At 40.7% G+C, this 25,370-nt stretch overlaps 1 protein-coding gene across 12 annotated transcripts in view; it reads right to left on the reverse strand.

Annotated features, from left to right (window-relative positions):
- Nucleotides 1-776: 776 nt before the first annotated feature.
- The window catches only part of LOC108633017 (uncharacterized), a 68,293-nt gene continuing 43,699 nt past the window's right edge, over nucleotides 777-25,370 (reverse strand). For 2 of the 12 annotated variants that reach the window (XM_026810907.1, XM_018037924.2), the window contains exons 7-12: nucleotides 16,244-16,487; nucleotides 14,902-15,119; nucleotides 13,749-13,956; nucleotides 11,464-11,799; nucleotides 4,290-4,544; nucleotides 777-2,095 (exon numbers count right to left, since the gene is read on the reverse strand). In XM_026810907.1, the coding sequence (XP_026666708.1) occupies nucleotides 906-2,095; nucleotides 4,290-4,544; nucleotides 11,464-11,799; nucleotides 13,749-13,956; nucleotides 14,902-15,119; nucleotides 16,244-16,487 (2,451 nt within the window). In that variant the 3' untranslated portion in view covers nucleotides 777-905. The other 10 variants (XM_018037926.2, XM_018037925.2, XM_018037933.2 and 7 more) reach the window with 10 other exon arrangements.

Raw genomic sequence — 25,370 nt, forward strand, 5'->3', positions numbered from 1 at the left:
GACAAGGATATTAAAAAGTTTCAGGTATCGAGCGTAAAACATTTAAAAAATAAAACAAATAAAATGATGAATTTGCATAAATGTCCAGTGTTTGTTAATGTTCGCCCGTTACGAATTTGAACCCGTACCGACAAACTTTTAACGTGGAACTGTATGTACATACGTACGCAATTGGATCTATCCGAAGAAAATTGAACGAACGCGAGGGTGTTGGCAAAGCACAGTCTCCTTTGTCTATGTATCTCATTCGTTGCTCCACACGAGATGTACGCTCACCGTGGACTATTCATCCGTTCTAACGCTACACGACGTTTCCTCGATTTGGTAAATCGTCTTCGTTATCGAATGATTTCCGTTACGACAGTCATCCGTTCTTAAAAGACGATTTACTTTTATTCAATTCGCTATTACAAAATTCCATGAGCTTGCTTCAGCTGTCTCGGCTCGCGAAACCAACGTGAACCTGAAGAGTCGAACTCGGAATACTTTTGCGATCAGATGACAATTTTTGAAGATTGCGATACATCTTTTTGCGTGCCTAGATGAAATCTAGAAAAAATCTGTCGATGTCGTTTATATAAACTAGATTAAAAAGTACAAAAAATTATGCTGTTACAAACGTCGTGATTTATCAGAGTTAAACAAACCATTAAATTGTCATCTGAGCACAAAATTTGTTGCGCGTATTTCTTAGAGCGGACTTATACGATTCAAGTGATCGACTCGCTTGATTCAATGAAATGGAAAGCGGAAGGATCGATTAATCATCCCCTGAATTCAATCGAATCAATCATATAATCAAATCGAATTGCATAAATTCGCGTACCGTAGCCTGCAGAGGACTATCCTCACTAATTCAGTAAAAAACCGCTTAAGTGAACGTAGAGTTTCTACTCGGCTTCTACTCATTCCTCTTCGACGCTGATGTCCACGGTTCTGACCCTAGACGAATCGGTCGGGAGCAGCTGAAGTCGGTCGGGTTCGACGCCGAGCATGATGATGCACATGAAACTCTTCCCCGATGCCTGGTCTCTCGGGTAGATGGTGACCGGCGCGAACTTGTCCACGGTACCATCCACGTAAGCACGTAGCTTCTTGTACACCTGAGGAAAGTGTCTCCTAAGCGAGACGCCCCTTAGTTTCAGCTGTCTCTGGATGTTGGTGAAGCTGATCTCGCGAATTCTTTTCGGTGTGTTCTGCCCGTTGTTCCCCGGAAGCGATGTCAACACCAGCATTTCCGGAGACTCCATCTCTCTGGTGATGTTGCACGGCGACGTGGACTGCTGCCTACCTTGGGGTGAAGCGGATGGCGAGGACACGTGATGTTTGTTGGCGGAATCCAGGTGAATCTTCGCGCATCTAGACACTAGTTGTCGTTCCCATTTCACGGCTCCGCTGGTCGGAACCTCGCTGACCACGCAGACAGCCACGTACAGAACGAGCCTTCTACCCGGATTGTAAGACTTGCAGAGTCTGATAACCTCGGCGTAAAGTTCCGCGCCCATCTCTCTGGCCATGAGATCCGACCATCGGACGTAGGTGGGTTCGCCCAGGTCCACGAAACCGTTCGCGATGAATTTCTCCGCGGCTTCCGGGCTCGAGAAGAAACACTTGACGGCACCGCGGCCGTGGAACGTGTAACCGCGCTTCGCCAGCGCCGAGATGTGCTTCAGGGTGATCGGGTCCTCCTTCGCGGAGGACAACACTTGTTTGCAGAGGCTACCTGCTCGCGAGTGCAAGCAGGTTCTTCGGTGACGCTGCCAGTGTGCTCTTCTGCACTCCCTCGAACAGTAGAGGCAGGTGCAGTTGTGACAGCTCTTGTACATTTTCTTCGCCTCCGCGAGCGTCGCCGTGTTGCTACACTTGTTGTTGCGACAACGGACCATCTTCTCCGCAGCATTTCCGTTCGCCTCCTGGCTGCTGTCGAAGGAGACCCGCCGATGAGTCAGAGGGCCGCCAACCCTCGATTGCGCCATGGCCGTCTTCGAGGGTAACGTGTCGCTACCCTCGCTCTTCCGTCGCATGAGTTCACCCACGTAGTATGAGCCACGATCCTCAGAGGCTCCTTGCACGTCCATCACGCTCCTAGCGGACTCTGCGACATTTGCGAATTCGGTGATCGTCAGCAACTAATTACAAGAAAAGTTGCGAGGAATTGTTGCGCTTGCGGCGGCCGTGCCAGTTTTATCGATTGCGAGGAACGATTCTCGTTTCCTTTGGTCCAACAAGTCGTGAAAATCAATTAGCATTTTTTTATACTATGTTCTAATTATGTAAAGGATGTAAACAGCCAGTAAAAGTAAAGTAAATGTTGATCTATTAATCTTTTTTGAGTATTTTTAATTGCGATAGAATAAATACATCGCCGTAACTAAAAGTTAATATATTAATGTTGAAGAATCGTTTCAGTCATAGTCATACTATCGTCCACAAACGATAACGGCACAACCGAACGTATCGAAGCAGAATGGTACGTGAGAATGTAAGTTAAGCGATGTCGTGTACATGGAATGAAAATGATTTACCATTAACGTTTCCCTTTATGATCACACAAGTGTTAATTAAATGCTTGACTAAACGTCAAGGGATTAATTTGATCAAGCGTTCGTGTCAATTTCGGATAGTTGCGAAGTCAGCTTTTTTTTTTTTAAATAAATAAGAGAACAAAAATGATTCCTCCGCGTGCCTTTAATAAAACACTGTTCTTGTGTTGCAAATCAAATAAAATATAACGGAAATAACTGTTAACGAACGGATAGAGAAAAGAATTGAAATAGAAAAAGTGAAGTCAAGAACGTGGAATCAAAAATGTTTGAAAATGCCTTACGAATTTGGTACATATTTTTAACGTATTCGCGTCTTCTGCGTATTCGGCGGTCGTCGTCATAAACGTAATTAGCTCTCCGGGTCCCAGATTGGCTAGTTTCAGCACCGGTAAATTCGTCTCTGATCGATAAGCCTCGCGCTCATCGAGACGTCTGAATTCAGGGGAGGCGAGACCCTACGATTCCGCCTCCTCCCTGAACTTTAGACGCCTTTTTTTCTCTGCAAAGGTGTAAAACAACATAAGTGTAAAACGGAAAAACGAGAAACAGAAATCGTTGGGAGAGAATTCGTCGCGTAGCGTTTTCCTCGTCGTCCAAACGGTCTTTAGCTTCTTTTCCGTTTCGATACTTTATTTTTTTCTGTCCTTCCTCGTCGATCATGATTGACAATGACACTGCGTAATGTTCTCTCGAGGCAAAGAAACAAGGCAACGGGAAAGGCAAATTTGATTTCATGTTCCGCTGCATCGGATCATAAATAATTCTATTGGCGTTTCACCCTTGCATAGTTATCATAATATTATACTAGGAAATTCTACTACGTAATGTAAGATAGTCACACTGACAATGTAACAGTTTTCTAATTCTAATAAAACTATGCATGAAATGCCAATAATAAAATAATTTACCTTATACGAGACAAACAAAAAGTTACAAAATGTATGGACTAAAAGGAGGAAAGAGACAAAGATCAAGAGAGAGAGAAAGGGAAAGAGAAAAAGAGAAAGAAAGAGAGAGAGAGATTTAAAGGGTGTGTGAGGGGTGAGTGACGACGAGGCGAAGAAAAACGCAAGCGGAGAGCGTAAATTGAGGACAACAGAAAACGCACAGTCTGGTTTTACATATGCAAATGTTAACATGTAAATTTCAAGCCCCATACTAAAGACAGTGACGTGAGCGTGAAACTAACAATGGTAAAACATTATTTTCTGCTCATTTCATTGCATATATTTTTAAAAATTGTCGGCACTTCTTTGACTTTCATAAGATTTGATGTTAAATTAGCAGATTGTTATGCATCATGATCCAGTATTTGAGATTCTGCTTACTTATGCGAGTAATGAATTTTAAACAGATATCCATTTAATCCATGAATTATAAATTTTCGTCCCGACAGTGTTTCATGCATAACGAATGATCAACTTCGTTCTCAAAACAAAATTAAGGATCCATTTGTTTTATCTCTGAAATCGATCAAATTGTTCTGTCTCCCTAATCTTTCCTTTGCCTTGTAGTATACAATTTTTAAATTCATGTTATTTATTAAAAGAAAATTTGTATGTTAACGTTTGTAGAAAACCAGTACTGCACCTATACAGCACGAGCACGCACACGCATATAGGTATACATGTAAATGTACAGAGAGATTCGCACAGGGGTAAACAGTTATTGTTGTTAGTCGAGCCTCTCGCCTCTCGAGAGGGACGTTGGTTCACAGAACGAAAACTTACATAGTCCTCCTACCTTGGAGGTCTTGGCGTAGGTCGCTGCAGCTCTTCCCGGCTTTCGCATTAGCCTGGCCGACGTTAGTTCGATGTCGCATGGTGGCCGATGTACCGGTTACGACGGGACCTGGCCCAGGACTCGGGGTACGCGACGCGGATGGCAGCCCCAGGAGGGAGTCAAGTACATCCTCCAGGGTCGTGGAACCCGGGCTTGGTTTGTTCCGCAGAAGAGCTGCCGTCGCCATCGCCTCGTCCGTATCACTCTGGCCCGATCCTAATTAATCGGTTTCGGTTTCATGCACGGGGTCAAGAAAGAGACCGAGACTTCGCCGCGTCATTCCCTTGGCCTTAAAAACGTTTCGTTCGTCCGCTCGTCACGTCACGTTCTGTCGTACCAATTGCACATGTATTTTTACGTCGGTCGTCAGGTCGAATCATTCGTTTCTTCGATCGTGATTCTTTTATGTCGTCTAGTCATAATATGCGATTAGATCAAACAATTCTTTTAACAATCGCAGCAAAGTTTATATCGGACAAGCATCTTCACAGAAAGTATATTAAACAATTATTAAACGACTAAGTAGTGCTCATTATCTACTTTTTTATCAATGAACGAACAATCGCTTGTTTGATCCAAACGCATTTTTGTATGTGTTTAGTTTTGGTTTTCGTTTTGTATGTCTAACCCTTTGACAATCTAAACTTCATCCTGTAACGGATTCTCCATGTAAACTGTAAAAGGGTTAAAGGCGCAGAAACGTTTCGGGTAATTATCGATGAAGGAACAATTGTACAACAGATGCGAAAACCACAAAAAAATGTTCATAAGTTTACTATTCTTTTCTGTTGCCTTTAAAACGTGCGACAAATGGATATGAATTGTATCGTGCACACCTGTTTGTCTAAAGTGGTGTAAATCTTGAAAATGTTTCATAACAAGTACCGTACGATCATCGACCGCTACTCGAAACGTTTTTCACCAAAAGCGTGTACGCGGGAAGGTCGAAGAATCTTTTAGGCGACCATCAAGGTTCTAGGGTGCTCGTCACGCGTTTTCTGTTAGGGTGTACGTTAAGGATCCTTTCACGCGTCACTTTGCCTACCCCGTGGTTCAACTACCACGTCAATGGCTGCACAAAGCATTCGTTTTACTATTACACTGTAGCCCATCGCACTCATCATTCGTTGGTTTTTAACAAACACGAATGAAGTCACCTTAAAATTAATTTAATGGATTCTCTTTCATTGGCTAATTAAAATGTCTTTAAAATGTTTTTGAAAATGTTTTATAAAATGTATATGTTTATAATAAACTGTTGCTACCACAGTTCCTCAATCTTATAAAGAGACATCGTTGCAAATTATCAGTTCCAATGCATTTTTATCAGTTCCAAATAGTAGAGGAATTCTATAAAGTGTAATTGCAATTCTCAGATTGTCGAGATAATACGTAGAGATGAAGAATTCAAGGTAACTTCATATACGAATTTACAAGAATTCCGACGCTCATCCTTGGTCGCTTGTGTTCTTACCTTGATCGAGCGAAAGAAACGAGCCGGTGGCTCGTCTCATACCGAGTTCCCGGAGCATCGGAAATTGTTTCAAGAGGTCTCTTCGGGAGACTCTCTTCCGTAACGAGCACCCACAATTTCCTTCGTCTTAGCGAAAGTTTCGGTGCTAGTTCGTTAACTTTGGTTCAGAGTTCGAACACGTAGATTGTAGACGGTAACAAAGTAAAGAGAGAGAGAGAGAGAGAGAGAGAGAGCACCGAGACGATCAACGAAAGTTGTCCTTCCGTGTATGCACTCAATGTTTCTCGACGAGTCGCAACGAACTTCCTCGTGCGTGGTTTTCGTTTTCTCTTTTGTGCGAAGAGGAACGAACGCAACTAATCGTAAAAACGAAAAGAAATGGATGAAACCAGAAAAGGGGGAGAAGAGACAGAGGTGTGGGAGGAGAAGTACGTAACATCAGACGCCCTCGAGTTTTCTTCGCTTCTCATCTACGTTCTCTACGTTCCTACGTGTGTACTCTACGTTGCACGGTGTCTACAGGTACTATAATAGGAGCTACCAAGCGGTCATACGCTAAGGCAAAAATTGGTATTCTCTTTGGTCCACGTACGTACCTGTACGTGCGTGTACGCGTGTGTTCTATATTCCTACGTCGAAAGAAGCGGAGAAACAGTTTTACTGTTTCACGCCCTATTTCCGACTAAAAATATAGACAGGACGCAACACGAGTCGCGAATCGTTCTCGGGATATACAGGCTACTTTTGAACTCGTGTTACAACCGGAAATGAACCGGTTTATAACAGTCGGAAATACAGGGTACAATTTTCTATTATCATAAATGACATTCTTGCACGAGAACAAATTTTCTCATCTTGGTTGTACCGCGAGTATGAGAAAGCTCTGTACAGTCGAAGAACAAAACTGGTAATAGGCGGATAAAAAGGTGAGAGTGTTCCTTGTACGAAAATAAAACACGGGAGGGATGGAAAATAAAGTAAAAGCGAGAAGCGATATATGGAGGCGAAACGAATAACAGCACTTACCGTGACGACACAAGCAGAGCGCATCAACCAAATTAATCGATACACGTGCTAACGTGTACGAACAGACTCATTGTCAACTAAATAATACTCCGAGAAAAAGAGAGGCGTGGTGGTACTCTGGCTAAGATTCTCGAGATAAAAAAAGAGAGAAAATAAAAGAGACGAGAAGATACAGACAGAATGGGCGGCAGAGAAAAGTGAGAGAGAGAGAGAGAGAGAGAGAGAGAGAGGAAGATCAAAGAACAGTATGGCATAAATCTACATAATATACTCTAGATCGATGAATATGTATATGTATATAATATAAAGGAGCAACAACGCAAACAACACAAAGGGTAAATGACAATAATTTATTTTTGTCAAGGATAATTACGCTCTACAAAGAAATGATAAATCGTTGGTGTTTCCGAACAATAAGTACGGAAATTGTGTACTTTAAGAAAGGCAAAAAGCACCGGCACGCAGAACCGTTCGATATCGATAGTATAGTAAAGAGAGAAAATAAATGGTAATAAATAAGAACGCGTACCGAAAGATCGCGAATGAGAAGCGATCGATTGAAATCTTTCGGTGTAGGCGCGGTAGCGGTGGATGCAGCTCTCGCATTTTCTGTGACTCGTACGAAGCACAATATTAGCGAATGCAAAATTAAAAAATCTATATAAGAAGAAGAGAGAGACATTGAAATAATTCGGTAGATAAATTAATATGTACTTATTTATATCTGTGCGCCTTTCTTACCGACGGTTCTGCGAACACTGCACTCGTAATTAAAAGAGTAACAATAATAATAATGACATAATAATAATGATAATTAATGTAATAATAATTAAAAAGTAATAATAATATTAACGCGTTTGCAAGTAAGTAATGATGAACGTGTCGTTTACGGAACATATAATACGTAAACCTTCGTTTCTTGTTGTAATTCATACAAATATCATTTCTGTAAGTTTCTATACGTATTCGTAATAGTGAGCTCTCTATCTAGTAGAACATCTCGTGTAAATATATGGACAACTTTACAGTAAACATACATGAAAAACGCAAAGAAAGTAATAATCTACTACTGGTAAAAGTAATATTAAAGGAGATACACTACTGAATATATCCGGGGCGTTTCGCACAAAAAAGTTACTTCAATAGAGGCGAGTAACGACAGTACGGGGGTGTCTGTGTAGAGACGGGAAAGAAAAACGAAGAAAAAATGTGGAGAGAAAAAAAAAATCAAAAAGAGAAAGTCAGGAATAGAGCAGACTACTCGTGGATCAAACGTGGGTTCCTTCCAACGACGAGGGGCGGTCGTAACAAAGTAACAAAGTATTTTACTACAAAGTAATTCTTGCGACGATAAATAAAAAATAGAACGAAAGTAATCTTGGCGTATAAACGAACGAGGCTTGTAAAAAATTTATCCGGTGATCTATCGACGCGTTATCGGATCGAAAGACCGCCTTGTGGAATGACGAAAACACAGTTTTTTTCAGCACTACGACGACGTGAATCCATGCACGTGAGGTACTTGCTACTTCTCTTAACCCATTGTCTTTTGATTATAATCGTATCAGATAAAATATTATTACACACGTATAAATAGAAAAGTAATTTTTGATAAAGTATTGGATAAATATCCCATATCTCTACAGATGCTTGATTAGATTCCTAAAAATGAATCATCACTGAATAGATATATGTATACAAAAATGTATCCTTCAACCTTTAATTTAACGAATCAAAGATATTTCAAAGCAAGTACTTAATACGAGTGAATAATGCGAGTGCATGTGTCACTTCATTAACGAGATCAGTCTTGACCTTATTTTATCGAAATTTTATGATTAAACGAGCTTCTGGATTCAACGTCATCGGAGAATTTTAATGAAGAAAAGAGTGTTTAAATAAGAATGGTGTTTAGAGTTCCGAAGCTTTTTTGTGTTCACCCTTGTGTGATGTGTTCATTACAAGAAAGTATGTGTACGTGTGGGAATAGATCCAGACCCTCGAGCAGTAGTAACTTACTTTGGATTTTCTTGAGAATACACAGAGCAAGCTGACGAAAACGATAAACGAAAAGAACAAAGGACACAGCAATTAATGAACGAAGGGCGTCGAATTCTAGTCCGGACACAAGAAACGCGGTTGTCGTTTTAAATAGAAAGCTAATGCAGAGTCGACTGCGTGTAACGTCAGAGATCGCGCTTCTTGCCGAATCTCCGATTCACTACCTACGCTGACAATGAAAGCACTGTGAGTGAATTTCCCGTCGAAGGGAATTTAATTATTGCCATACAAAGCGATATAAAATTACAGGCTATTTTTATTATATAACATATTAGACAAAGAAATATCCAAATGAAGCAGCTTCTGATGCTATTTTGCAAAAAGAAAAAAAAAAACATTCTGAGTCTGAGCAAAACGCTGCTCCTTTTGGACTGATAAAACTCGAAAAGTTAATCTGCATTGCACCGTTTATTATTAAATGTATGTTGTTTATACCGGGTGACCTATTTTTAGTGTATATTATGTATTTAGTATTTGCTTCGTTGCTTACATAACTATACAATGGTTCGTATACATGGCAATTTTTCTTTGTAAAAGATGGTGCACACCATTGAAGATAAACGACAATCTGAGCCTCGAATAAATCGATATGGTACATGCTCTCTCTGCGCTACGAACACAAGAATAATAATTGCACTTACGTGATTAACAGACTAAGCGATAGTATTTCCTATAAATGTAGCAACGCGAAAAATTCGTTCAGAAAATATCTATACAATTTATCAACATCGATCTCTTTAATACGTGGCAACAATTTTTGATCAACTTTTACCAATATAATTAATCGCTAATTCGCGAAAAATATGTACTCGAAATAAAATTTGTCACATTATTATTTGGCAATAATTACTTAATAATTTAAAAGAACAGCGTATGAATCTAGACAGGCACGTAGTGTACCGTGATGAATCAGAAGAAAAAAAACGGTGCGAAAGCTGCATACAAGAATAATGTGTGCGATCCTCGAACGCTGGATCATATCTTTTAATTTATACATACAAAAGTTTTAATTTTTACATACACAGCAGTTTCTGGCTCGTAGAAAAATAAAAATTTTCCGTGGCCGTTTGAACTTGTCGAAAAAAAAATAATATACGTATATACAAAGTAAGAATCGTGTAAAAGAAGTGTTTGCGAAGCACGGTTCCATTAAAATAATTACACGCTTCTCATCAAAGCTTTTTGGCGATCCGTTAAACTCGATTCTTATCAAACGTACGCGTGTAGCAATATTACATTTAACGAGATACAAAAATAATTTGTCGCGTGATCGAAATCAAGACGCGTTGTCGTATCGACGTGCGACGACGCTTTGGTTCTTCTGGAAACTTTTCGAAGCGGGAAGCGAAACGTTACGTTTATGTCACATGCGAATCGCAAAATCACGATGACGTTCGTCACGAAGACGAGAAGAATGTCTGTCGGCCGTAGGACAACTCGAGCCAAAAGACGTGTATCGCGAACGTAATCGACCTGCGGATAGATAGACCAGTCTCGAAAGCACGTCAGAGGAATCTTTTCTGAGAAGATCTCGTTCACTGCACTCTGCCAAGTTCCGAGAAGAGTCGTGAGGAATTCGCGAAACGTCTCGGTCCGCGAGAAGAAATCATTAACGGCGTACGGAACCAATTTTTAATACACGCGGAAACAAGTTCGATATGTTTCACGGTTTGAAGAACACGGGAAGATAAGAATTTGATGATTACATTTTCGTTGAATTCTCTAAGTGGATTTGAACGTCATTTTGTAAGCTCTATTCTGTTTTTATATACAAGATGTTTTAGAAAGAGGATAATACAAGTAATAGAGTAACTATTATCGACATTACTTCCGAAGCGCATGTTATTTTATTGGTGGAATAAAAATATTTTTAAAGAAATTAAACATCTTTCGAAAATATTTAATAGGCGAATAGTATATACAGTTCTATAACAAAGACATGAAAATAATAATGTAATGTATATTTAAGAAAATAGATCTCTTTTGGTACAGAAACATTTGTATTGATATGTATCTCTTAATTTTCCGAAGGTTGAAATAAAATTTACAAAAATCATACACATTTCGTTACGTATTGCGTATAACTACGTAATAACATTACATTTGTGAAATTCGTTCAATTTTTACTCGATTATTTGCTCTCGTCCTAAAACATCTTGTACAAAAAAAAACGAATTACTCTTCAATTCTCGTTCCCTCGAGAATGAGTCGAAGTCACAAGCATTCCTTTTAATTATATCAAGTAGTCAACAAAGTCTATCAACCACTAGATAGACGTGTCTCAATTTTAAGATCTACACCGAATCAGGAGGAACGTCGAAGAAAATCAGAACATCCCAAGCAATCTTTTAGTATAGAGAACGAATGCGTGAAGGGGAACATCCGAGTCGCGACGTGAATCGCCTTCGTCAGCTTTAAATCGATTAGCCGGATCGATTAGGTCGTGGAATCGTCTGGTGTGATGGAAACATAACCGAACCGGTGTTGTACTCTGTTCCCGGAAGTTTGCGACCGTACTCCTGCCCGATCTTGTATCATTTTTATCGGCTTTCCGCTAGGCGAGCAGCAACTCACCGCGGTGATGGCGTTGCTGTTGCTGCGGTTGTTGCTGATGGTGAAGTTGACGATGATGGTGATGCTGATGGTGTTGGTGGTAATTGAGCGTCGAAGAGGGTGACGCGCATAGGCTACCGCCGCCCTGTTGCTGCTGCTGGCCGTCGTCGCGGGTCGGCGTCAGGTCTAAGAACAGACCGGAAGTCGCGGAGTCGGCACAAGTGCATGACTCGGTGGCCGTCTCGTTGCATCCGGGACAGCAGTCGGTCTCCGTGGCCAAACTCATCGGCGTCTCCGGCGAATCCACGGGTCTCGTGCCAACGAACGAGCTCTCCATCCAACACAGCTTCACGCTCCCTTCGGAGGAGAAGTTTCATTTCATTATAATAGGTGTCGTCGTGAAGAAGCCACCGGTGCTCGCGTTTTACTTTTTGGTGGCTTCTCTTCAACGATCGATTTCTTCCTTTAGAATAACTAGAGTACGAGATACAAAGGAAAACGTGGTAACGTGGAGAAAGGTACGCGACGTGGCAACTCGTATTCATATAACTTTTACTGCTCGATTCTGGGAAGTGTAGAGACAGAAGCTTTTCTCGCGAAAATTATATCGTTCGTTTACCACGCTTTTCGTAGACCGTTCAACAATAATACACGAAGTTAATGACACAAATCCTTGATTAAGTCGTATTAGTAGCAAGCGCTAACACGGAAATATTAATCACAACGCAGAGATAGCTAAACGGATCGGCACACATTCACATTATTGACAAATCGTTACACGGGTGTGGTAGTATAAATAGTTAGTGTAACGCCGTGGCGAGACGAGGCCTCTTCCGCACGTTCGAAAGATGTGTAACGCCGAGAGCAAATCGTTTTCGTCCGTATTATAAAATCGTGAGAGCTGACAGCTGGCCACGTGTGTTATTCTCGCGGGCCCGATTCTCGTCGATGTTTGTTTTAATTTTGTCGTAAGGTTGGCCGAAGCGTGGCGGATAAGTTCGCTCGCACCCGAAAAGCGGGCGTACCCGGAGAGACGAAGGGGCGTGCGATTTAAATTTCAGGGTGATCTATTTCGGTGACACGACGGCCACGCCGTTACAAGGCTATCGAAATAGCAATCGTGGCCGACCGTGTATGCATACTTTCGACGAGACTGTCGCGATTAAAGATGAAGACAGACTTGAACGAGCGAGCGGACACGCGGTTTGAAGCTGCCGCAAGAGGAAGACAATTCCTCCCTTCTATTTCAATCGTGCCTATATTGTTTCTTTCTTGCGTCAACCACGATGTGTCAGAGTTAGTAACGTCCTGGAAATTCTTGTGGCAGTCTTCATTTCCTCTGATTGACTCGTTGGTTCACTAGCATCAGAAGCCAAGCAAGAAGTCTGACAATTAGACGTAGCAAAATAGGTGATTCGAGCTGATAAAAACTTGAGCAACAAATAGCTGCACACTGACGACGAGTACACATTTCTCTCTCTCTCATGAGTTAAGTGTTTTCAAGATTGAGAAAAAGTTTTGGAATTCACTATAAGCTGTAATTGCTGCACGAAAGATTGTCTGCATGACCGTTTGAGAAGCCTGCAGGATGAACAACGAAACCAATCAACAAGAAGAGATCGACGTTGCGCAACACGATGGAAAGTAATCTGAAGGGGTAGAAGGTAGTTTCAAACGAAACGGGAAAGAGCGACGAGCTCGTACGTTAAAGAAGGAGCACCGGTAATACTTTAAAAAGATCCCTGGCGTTGGATGCATCGCGGGAATACGTGAACAAGTGCAGCGTTCGCAGAATGAATGAGCCTGCTCGTGTATGAACACGCATAGAGAGGATACAGTTTTCTCACCATCAAAGGCGAGTACCGTTGAATATGGCCGCGCTTTTCAAAGTTTATTTTCGTTAGTAAACACAGAATGACCAAACAGAGCAGACAAAGAGAGGAGAGACAGAGCCAGAGTTTCGTTGATGGTGCTTTGAACTAGCGTGACGAGAGGTCCGGAGTGAGTAAGCAACAACGAACGAGAAATAAAGTTATTTTACAACATTCCCTTGGCGTTGTTAGACGAGACGTGTAGAGAGACAACACACAGTATTAAGGCAGAAAAGAACCTAGAGACAGACAGAAGAAGAGAGGCGTCTAGTGGTCGCACAGTAGAATGCAGATAGACAGAGACTAGAGATTTCACATCAAGAGATCAGGAAAACTCAAAATTACCTTTGTCGTAGAGAGTAAAAGTAGTGATGGTGTAGTGGTGGTGGTGGTGGTAGGGTGTTTTTTTTTTGGCAGGGGTTGTTTAGTGCTCACCTCTGGGGCTGGTCGACCTTGCTCCGCCCCTGTCGTCCCAGTCTTCAGGTCGAGGTCGAGGTGAGAGCCTGCCACCTCCACCAACCTCCTGACCGCTTTGCACGTAGTGCACAATGGCCGAGGTTACCTCCTTTATCGAGTTCCTTACCTCTAGCTGCTGATTCGTTGTCTGCTGCTGCTGTTGTTGCTGTTGCTGCTGCTGCTGCTGCTACAACGAAAGGAAACACCACTTTTATTCTGAAGTCTTCGGTTTGTTAGATTCTTGAATGTGAATCAATAAAAGTTAATTCTTTTCTATGTTATAACACTTTTGATGACTAATAAAGAAATATTAATTAAAATTGCGAGATTTCTGACTGATATTAAAATTACTACCGTATGATTATGTACGTAGATACATCTTAATGCTACATCTGATTGACGATGAGATTTTGATTGAATAAAAAGAATATTTCGCGTTGTATTAATAAATAGCAGTGATGTGTAGCATTTATAATGACATATCGCTAAAAGAATTTAATGAAACATTCGTTCTCTTTTTTTCTAAAGTTTAGAAAGTATTCGGAACGCGTACATCGCCGAACAAATTCCAATAAATGTTAACGAACACGCGAAAAAGCACAGAACAATTTTTCGATAACGAAGAGTCGATCAAAAGTTCGCAAAGTGGGACAGCACACGCGACGTGAGTTAACCGTAGAAGAAGGGTGATTCGGGTAACAGTCAATTTGTCTCGGGTTGCAAAGGCCACGAGACACCAGAAGTGAGGATTTCTGCCAGAATCATCTAATTATAGAAACGTCGTTACATTCGTGCGTTGTCTGCGCAAATTAAAAATAAATTGAACAAAGAGGAAAACGCGGAGGACATAGGCGAAGTAGGGGTCGGTCACGGTTCGAGGACAAATTTCACTTCGCGTATACAGAATCGATTATATTAACAGGATATATTCATTAACCGCAGACTAATAAAGTATTAGTATAAAATTATAGTAATCAAATTACAGAAATATCAATGATAGTAAGAAACTTTTATATTAAAAGTCTACTGCCTGTCTAGAGTCTATCATACACTGTATGTATAGTTACACATGAGGAAGGAAGTAAAGTGGTATGGAAGGAGTAATTAAAATCGTGAGAAATTTAGTACAAACCTTGTTCGCTTGCAACTGGGGAAGTATACCCTGAGCAAGACGTTCTGCCGGTGTTCGCGGGTTCGTTAACCGTTCCTGTGAACGCCAGCCCAAGTACGGCTGTCGATGATTGAAGGACGATCTCGCTGAACTCGCTGGCGAACTTCCGGCACTGTTTAACAGACTGGTACTCCATCTCGAGAATACTGGTGGCGTGGGACTTGGACTCAGAAGGGCACCTAAACAAAATTTATCATGACGCTTTAGCGTCTCGCTGATAAATACTTGCATCAGTGTAAATACTACTGGACGCGATCGTGTTAATGGTATGCGATAGTGGCGAAATAGCCAGTTTCAAGTTCAAACCCTGCAATGCCGTGACACCATGTGTAGTTCTTGACTCTCGTTTTACAGGCGAGTTTGTTATTTGATCCGGATTTGAAATGAACTACGCTGGAGAACTTTGATCGACGGTATTGCAAGTCGAACAATACGTACGCTGACCGGGAAATTTTTTTACGATATAACAAGGATCTGATAGCCGAGCGGATCTAACATTGACACAAACTGTCTTTTGAAATGTAATCATATGTAATTCGCGACATTTTGGAAGTAGAGGAGATAAATCATTAATGCATCTTTTGATGACGACACGAGAGGAAATGCAGAGCATGCGACCCAGCCGCCATTTAAAAGAGACGCCTCAACGAACCTCTACCCTTTTCAGATTTTTCATGCGGGCTTAAATCCGTGGCAGCGACGCGTGGAACACAGCAACCTTTAAACGCGTTAATTAGAACCCTAACTTAACAAATCACGTCCTCTCGTTAGAAGCGTCCTTGAACATTTTTCAACCGCCACGCACAAGAGAAGGGTAAGCTTTCTGTTGCACCGTAGCTAACAACGTGGTCTGGGTTCGGAGCTCGACGACTCCGCAGGCGAGTACCACTACTATAGCGGCATCGAATTAATCGAGTTAACTTGCTCTGCTAAATTTATTAGCCGCTTCCTATTAGCCGTTACTCGCCGTAGCCAGAGAATATCCGCGGGACTGTGTCGTTCGAGGAACGAAAGAAAGAGACAGACAGAAACGCGCATAAATGAAATTGGCTAACACTCGGAGCACTCGCTCGCGCTAATTTCGGACGTCGTTCGTCTTCTCGTTAGAGGAAGAGAGTTTGCTTGATATTGCGCCGTTTTATTACGATCCGCTCTGAACAGCCACTTGTCGTCGGCTCATTTCGATCGTCCGATACGATCGTCCGTTTCAGAGGATTTCACGTATACTAACCAAAAATGAATTACACGCTACTGTATTCTTGTATTGTAAATCATTCGCAAGAGCTTTCGCACTGTATTTTACCTGTAGTCGGTTGTCGATTGGAAGACGACGAAAGGGACGAGAGGGAAGTGGTTTTCGAACCGAGAGCACGCCATCCTCCATGCTGCGATGCATCGGAGTGCCTCTTTAAGCGGAAACCATCGCGAGCCGCAGGAGAATTCTTATACCAATCCGGGACGTTCAGTCGTTGCAAAGACCTCTGTACTCGAAGCTCGTGCTCGCTCGGCACGCGTTCACCGACTTTCTGCAACTCGTTCTCCGGCGGCTGTAACACACAAATTTCGATTCGATCATTAGCTTGAGCCTAGTCAGAAAGTGTATCTGAGTAAGTTATTTCAGTTAACGTTTACAGACTGGTCGCTTTTAGATTTTAGAATATAGATCACTCGACGCGATACGCATCGCGTGAAAATACAACGTGAAAATTTCTATAGAGCGCTGCAATTAAACCGGTCATTTATTCAATTATACTTGGCGAAATATCCCATCAAACATATCCGATATATTATACTAAACGTGAGAATTTTACGACGCTGTTCATGAGTTCCACGTTACGCAATTCACATAGCGCGTTTCAAGCTTAGTAATTGTCGTGCATCGATAAGATTTCTCTCTCACAATTGGCTATTATGGACGAGAGGAACGCGTATACATAATCCGTTGAAATAACCCGTTATGCGTTTATACTCTGTACTTCAACTATCTCCTGTAATTCTATTAATAACCTACCGAGAAGGTATGCTCTAAAGTACTTATTAAGAATTTTTATCCGTTAATGCATTTATTGTGAAAATTATTACAAGATTACTACTGACGGAAGTTCATAGGTCGTTTTGTCTGTCAAAAGAAGTCTCTGCCTGAAAGCTTGAGTGAAAAGTATACATTATATATAGATTTAAAAAATAAACTATAGAGGAAACGTCGGTAAGAAATTCAATTTGCATTATGTATTTATAATTTTCGACTATTTTCTCTGGAGAAAACTTCTTATACATAAATTCTTTATTTCAACCTCTTCGGCCCAGGAATGGACTTGGTTTTACAATTCCTATTCACTCCCACCTCTTCTACTTCCTTTCTGGAGGAAACTTACTTTGAAAACTAATCGAGGCACGTTCATTCATCCTTTAATAAGTACGATTTATGCTAGTCTGACAAACTGACCGAGAGTCGAGTCGTGTTCTACTAAAAAAAAAGAGACCAGAAAAATATTTATTCTCGATTTGTCCAGTGAAGCTTGGGATCGTTTCCCATTTGTGTCACGAATTTCCAGTTTTCCCTGTTAAAACGTCAATCAGCGAACGCATTAAGCGCGCCGGACACGCGAATCTGATCGGTGAAAACACGATGGGTAAGCGACGCGAAGGAAGTAATAGAGGCCGACTGAAATACTCGAAGCGCACTCATCGGAAAGCACTCGTCGGGAGAATAACCGTTCGAAAGCGTTTTCCAATGTCACAGAGCTTGCGTGCGTGGGCGGAAAGCGGGGCGGCCACGGAAAATGATCGATCAATTTTCTCGGTGGAAACGCGCGGGCGTAACTCCAACAGAGGATGAGGTGACGCGAGATACCTGCGTCGAAGGCTAAATGAAAGGCGGATGAAAATCTGTCGACGTTTCACGCGTAGGAGGCTCGTGAAAGTCAAGTAATTTCGTAAAAGAGCAACGGCTTATGTCTTAAATTTTCATGCAACAAGAAGTTGTCGTGAAACACTGGTAATAATTAGCGTCTATAGATAAAAGGTTAAAAAGGTTTTACGCTGTATAAATGGGAAACGTATGTACAGAAACATTTATAATATTTACACGTGCGAATTACGACCGGTCGATTCGGAGAACGGAAGTCTATGTTCACAGGATGTCCAAATTTAGTGATTCGTTTACGTTGGAATACATAGCTCGGCCGGAGTAATCAAGAACTGTTTTTGTTTGTAATACAGCTGCGAAAACAACTTTCCTCCGCTATCTACCATCGTTAATCCTGATGTCTAGGTCACTACCTTTTTGCAATCGCAAACACGTTCCTCGATTTACGTTCCTATTTTAATTCTTTAATGCCGGTTCATTATTACGCGCGTACAAACCTGTAAAGCTAATTCCCGTATTTGATCCTTAAACGTTTCCCCAGCTGTGGACGTGTCGAACAAGCTAATAATCCATTCTACCATGGTTTTTAACCTTAACTCGATTGAAGTTCTCTACGGCTATACGACCGGCTTTGTACGATCGATATGACACGCGAACGTGCTGGTTGTATGTTAACTATGGTTATTAGCATTGCGAACGACTTATCGTATTTCATGCATTCTCTCTGCGGAATTGAAAAGTGATCTGAACGCACCATTGTATAGTCTCTGGTGTTAGTGTTTCTGCTCATGCGAGCACTGCGCTCGGAGGCGATAGTATGCAATTTATGATGAAATTGACGAATATTTTAGAATCGTATAATGGATTTTTCTTAACATTTATTGAATTTTATATACCTTTAAATGGTATAAGTAAATGAAATTCTAAGTCTAACGTTAGCGAACGTGATTTTCGACAAGTAAAGACGTAGAACGTCAGTGACGAAAAATTCGAATGGGAAGTTACGTGCATTGTCCTACGTGCGCAAAGAGAAATGTATTATAATGATGTGCCTGTGCGAAGGCTCACGTGAGATCTCCATATGACATAGTCGAGCATACAAAGATGCTAACGGGACCTAATGCTGTCGAAAAACAAAGGAGAGACAGGGAACGTGCGACCGGCTGGCCTACGCGCGTCGTTCTGTTCCTTTGGTTATTAACGTTCCAACAACGGTTCGCCATATGCGTGGCTCAGGAGAACGGGGAATGTATGCGCGTACAGCAAAAAGAGTTATTTCCAGCATGGAACTTCGTCGAACCAACTAACCGGGTGTAACACCTCTTCAGCGATTATCAACTAAACCATTCTGTACGCACGTCATTTTATTGCAATAATAATAATATCTGTAACGTCACGATCTTACCTATGTATATATTATGTATTTTCACTTTGTCAAATATTCCTCAAATTTGAAACCAAGTATACTTAAAAATGTGTGAAAAAATGACATGCAGTTAGTACCTTATAGTAAAATTAATATTTAGAATAGAATTGAGAATATAAATAACGTTGTATAATAATTTTAACATTATACGTATATTCAACTTTTACATTAACATCGAGTACGCTAAGACAGAATCTGAAGTTCGATCTGTTCTTTCAGTAACGAACCAAAAGTTCCTTTTCGTATAATCAATTTTTGCAGTCGTAAAAAATTACAAGTCATAAGATGCATCAAACGAAGTATGAAATTTGAAAAGTTCACGCTGAAATGAGAAAGCGTTCTCCAAAAAATTCAGGTCAAGGCGATTGAAAAGAGTTTTCACTAGACTGAAGAGTTGCTATTTCATTTGACACAGGTAAAAAAAAGATGAACAACGATACTGAAAAATTGCTTTCTTCACTTTCCGTTTCTTGTGTCAACATGATATCTCTGTTTAAAAATGATAGTTTACTTGTAAGTAGTAATTTGAAGTTTTACGAATAATCCTAGGTAGAAGAAAAGAATCTGCTTTAACTATTTCCTGTTTGTCATAATGAATTTTATGCCATTATTTCAATTTCGCATAAATGAAATAAGATAAAGATTGAGAATCTCCGTTCCTTTAATCTAATGAAGTGTCCCTCGTTGCGCTGCGATGTTCATTTGTAACCGCGACGCGATCATGACGAATGTTTGGCATGGAAATGATGAAAAACTGCACACGACCGCCATATACAAACGTAGACAGCGCGTTAGGAAATGTAGAAAGAATGTGCATATCATGCCCACGTAATGTTTTACAACGAAATCGAGCACGTCAATTCATTAAAGTTTGCCTGCACGCGATCGGATTTCTCTCTTATTCAGTGAATCAATTTTGCTGCCGTTAATATTTAATTAATACACTCGCGCCGCGAATGGTAGTTCAGTAGTCAAATTCTGCTTGGGTATCAGTGAAAGAAACTGCGGACCAGGGCTTGGATCTGTACGTTAGGCGGTCTGACCTACCAGTCGTGGGAACGCGTCTGTTCCATTGAAAGTCGTTGTTCCGATGATGTCTCTGTGCTAATGCACATGCGGCGGTTCCGTGAGACAGGTTGAGCATGGTTCAGTACACTCTCACGCGGGGACATGGTCACCCTTGTGCAGGACCTTGCTCGACTTGAACACATGGTTACCCAAACAGAATCTGACATTTTGTATTTATTGTTAGCTTTAAGTTAGAGTTAATAGTTAGATATTTGCTCGTATCAAATCTTCTCCAATAATTGCTTCGTATATTAGAGTGGTAATGTGAAAAGGAAAGGGGTAGCGAAGATTGACCACTGACTTGGGCCTCGAACGTAGTCACCTCCACGCAGTAAGACATGGGTTTGTATCGTTTCCAAGTCTAATTCTTGGAAACTGTATTAAACGAAGAACTCCAATCTAGTTTACGAATCTGTAGATCTTAAATCATATCTTGACTTTTCAGTAATTTAATGTATACGCTAATGAACGTTACAATAAATCGAGAAACAGCTGATTCGATTTTGTTGGAATAAAAACCGAACGAATGAGAGACGCGGCGAAACTTGCATAATCCCTATAGATCCCCAATACTTCAGTAAATAGTAAATAATTCTTTAATCCAGCATTCGATCGTAAGACAAAAGTCTCGAAAGGTGATAGCTCTACTCGTATAGCACGTTTGTAGTTACAGTTTCTCAATGTTGACGGAATGCAATTGGCATAAAGGGGTGCCCGCATTTCCTCGTGTCTGTGAGGCGAGCGGTCAGCAGGCTTAACGAGCAAGTTCCAAGTGTAACACCGAACAAGTTACATAATACACTGCTGTTCGTGCTCGTCTCGGATGTCAGAATATCAGGCTGACTCGGTGACAGCGCAATTGCCCTGCGCCGTGTGGCCTCTCGGTGTCGTTTTCTATTCTTTTCACTCCGACCGGCATCCGTGTCGTCAATTGACGTAAATTGGGGGAAAGCCGCGTTAAAGACGTCGCTACGTCCGCCATTAGTCGGGCAAAGACCTCGCTTCTTCAACGGAGTACATGTGCATCCGCGTCGCATCCAAACGCTTGCATTGCACTTGTGCCGGTTTCCCATCTCCTAAACGTTACTCTACAGTTTACAACCCGATCGATGATGCTCAACTAGACTTAAGAGAAAGTATCAGAAGATATAAAAATTTTAAGTATTGGCTTTACTCGCGGCCAGAATCCATTGCGCCCGTAAGAGAATTTTTGCGCGACACCGTGTTCTAAATTCGTTTCATCATTCGATAACAGACAAATCGATACACTACTCATGCTATCGAAGCCTTTAAAGTTGTTTTATGAAGCATACTCTACAAGCCGCTTCTAGAGTTTTAGTCTCTTCCATATAGCGAACACTCGTATCTCATTTCATGGTAGAACATGAACGCTTAACTCTTCTATCACTTATTTTCTCTTGAATAAAATGAAAGTAATTACTGCAACGGCTTAACCAGCTACAAAGTACTCCCGTGTCGATATTGTCATTAGACTGATGGCATCAATTAAGGCCTAATGCCGCTGCGAGATTGCAGTAACTTTGTTCAAAGTCAATGTAACTAATTTTACGGGCCATTAATACGAAAGTCTTCGTTTGGCGCGCGGCGGAGCAATAAAGCTCGAAGCCAACGTACCGCGTTGCGTCAAAGCGGGTGAAGCGGTTCATTTTGTGGGGTGAAATTATTTCTACGGAGCAAAGCGAAGAATGAAAAATAAACAGTCTGATGAGTTGCTATGGAGAATTTAATGAACACTGCTTTCTCTCTTGTCGACTTATATTCTCCTACACTTCCGATTAAGTACAACAAAATTAAATAATAATTTACAGTATTTATTAGAAAATATCAAAGACAATTATTCTTAATAGATTTTGCATTACATAACATTGCGAACATCATTCAGAATTGCACGATCGATTCTTTCGTGTAAATATTTAACCCAGGTGTGTAAGCCGTAAAGTGACATAAGAAATGGTATGCACACATTTTATCGATTCTAATGCAAATGTTACGGATACTCAGTCTTCTTATTTACACGAGCACTTCATTCGCGTTCGCCATAGCGATAGCTTAGTAATTATGGTAAATATCAGCTTTCTGTTTGCAAGCGTTTATGGTCGTCGATCGCTGCGCAATAATTCTTTAAGCCATGCCACGTAAGGTCGCGAATCTCTCGGCAATAGTAAAACTTAACGCATCGAAATTCAATTATACTCCAACTTCCAAAAAATAATCTAATACTCAACGTCAATTTTCTATCCACATTATTTAGTTACTCTACACTGAACGTTAATAAGTAGAAGAAATGACTCATGACCAAAAAATATATGATACATTCTTTAAATTTACAATATAATATTAGACAAGACTAAGGAGAAAAAAAGGGTTTAGGGTGGAACATTTGAAAGTGTATTAACTATAAAAGGAAGGGAATTATTTATTAGAGCCACGATAACAGGGATGAGTGGTAGTATTACGCGCCCCCAATGTATGCGTCATTGCACGTGGCTACATTAGCTTTAGTTACACGTGGGTATGAAAGCCGAACAGCGCCCACACATCACGGATGTTCGTTTGGCCTTCGAATTTTCCCGGCTGGTGCATATGTGGTATTAACACTTGCCGTGTTTGGAAGTGTCCTCCATCCCCTACAACTTATACGTGTGTGCATTTCATTCCTGTCACTTTCCTGTCTCTATCTCTCGCTCGTTTTCTTTCTAATCTAATCCCTCTCCTCTTCTGGCCTTCTCTCTCGAGTTCCTCGTTTACTCTGTCTCCCCGCCTTTCGTGTCCTTCGTTACACAAAATCATGCCACTTGCAAGCAATACAAATATATCTGCTCTGATGCTTTCAACTCGTTCTGCACATTTAAAGATGAAAAGTAATGCAGCTTTATAAATAGAAAAATATCTAATTCCATTGTGCATTAACTATTTAGATCAGATTCTTTTATAACTATCACACAATTCACGTGGTATCATTATAAACTATATTTTTCTTTTTAATATTTAGGCTAATTTTCTTTAAGAATCTACGATAGGGACAACTACTTCGTCAGCTTGGGAATTTCATGGGCACTTCGAACAATTTCATAGCGAGATAACGGCACATCCCAAGCATTGGAAGTCATTCAAAAGACGCAAGTCCCTTTGTCGGAGCCACCCTCGCCGTTCTGTCGACCTCGTTGCTTTTAAATACCTACCGGTAGATTCGACCCAGTTCTCGTCCCCAGTATCCCGCGTAAGGGCCTTCTTCGGCGAGGGGACGAAGTTCACGAGAAAGCTTAACTCGTACATTATCTTTTCGAGACCAGCATGGAATACGAAAATCGAGATTACTCTGTCCAGTAAATAGCGTCCTAACTTCGAAGTCTGTACAAGAAGAACAATTGTTTAGCCTGCTGTATAATTCTCTTAAAAGCAAGTCATTGTATACTATACAAATATATGTCCTTTTCTTTTCCCAATTTAATTGTTTGTAGATTTCCTGTTATGAAAATTTTTAATAAAAATTAAGAATCTGACTATATGTATTTGCAAATTCCGCGAGACAAATTGTATTGTCACATATTTCTCTGGAATCCTTTCAGATTTTCCGCGTATGTACAGTTATCAGTGTGAAATCGATTGGTACGGGAGTCACGGAAAGCAACGCGCGCTGTACAATTTTGTTACGGTTTACGAGAGCTGAAATAAATGGCCGCTGGCACGGTGTTATATCGTTTCGCAAATAAGCCGAAAATGCTGGCCTCTCTCACCAACCACAACTAGTTCCGCAACATCGTCGAAGGACGAATTCACAAACGAGTAAATGCAACCAGACTTTATAGAATTGCAGAACAACACTACATACATACTTGAATTAGAGCATAGTAAGAGCAACAACACAATTGCTAGAATTGCGTAAACAATTAAATCAGCTTGATTTTCAATTGGAAAATCGAGTATTGCAATATTCTTCCGATATGAATTATTAAATACATGCGATAATTATAACGCAATCTATTAGGGACAGGTTTAAAACGTGTAATTAGAGATATGAAGTTGAAACAAGAAATCCGGAGTCGCGAAGTCTGATGTTAGTAGGTGTTTTTATGATACTCCTCGGAATTCCTAGCGGATAACTAGTTTAAAGTTTAATCACCAGCATTTCATAATGCAACACGAAACCTACGTGCAATTTCTAACAAGATGTATATTAATTTCCTATCGCCCGACAGTACTTTCATGAGAATTCATTATCGTGGAAAAAAGTAGAACGCATTTTTGTAGAAATACTCTTTCTAGTAGGTAGCATTCATGTACAGCGCAGTAAATAATGTAGATTTGTTAATATTTGATAACATTCACAAACTTGAGTTTTGCGATACTTTCCTTCCATTTTCAGTAGTAGGCTGTATTTCTACAGTTTATCGGGGAAACTGAAAGCACTCTATATACTTTCTACAGAGTACAATGCTATTGTAATGTCATTGCAACACGCTTTCCTTAGAATGGAAGACAACCTCCTTCTCTAAACTCAATCCGCTACGTACCAGTATCTGTGAGACGAAACCTTGAAATGAATTTTCTCGACATTTTGTTGAATGAAAAAAATTCCTGTCGTTCACAGATCATTCTCTAACGCAGGGAAACGCCGCTTTCGCTTTGTACGAAAATCAAGCCGGAGATTAACAGTAAGAGTAACACGAATGGTACATATTATATCATATTTAATGGTACAACACAGAACAGTATATATGTATGTATATGTATATATACTTCCTTTCATGGCAGCGTCATCGTCCGTAAATACGTCACTCGAACAAGCCAGCCATCATACTTCAACCTGATAATTGTCAGCTTTAATCCTGTTCACGGTTAAGAGTTTAAGGATGTATTGGCTATACAGTCAATCCTAAAAGTTTATGCACTTTAGAAACCCATTTTTTAAAAAGCAATCATACGTCGGAAGAACATTGCTAATAATAAACAACAAAAAAAAATTTTCGATTTTTCCGAGATTCTTCCAAGGGGTACCCCTTCAATTTCTTTCAAATTTTCGTTTTTGGCCAATAACTCCTAAAT

This window comes from Ceratina calcarata, unplaced genomic scaffold, assembly GCF_001652005.2.
Source record: "Ceratina calcarata isolate Rehan_Ccalc_2016 unplaced genomic scaffold, ASM165200v1 scaffold180.2, whole genome shotgun sequence".
Taxonomy (NCBI): domain Eukaryota; kingdom Metazoa; phylum Arthropoda; class Insecta; order Hymenoptera; family Apidae; genus Ceratina; species Ceratina calcarata.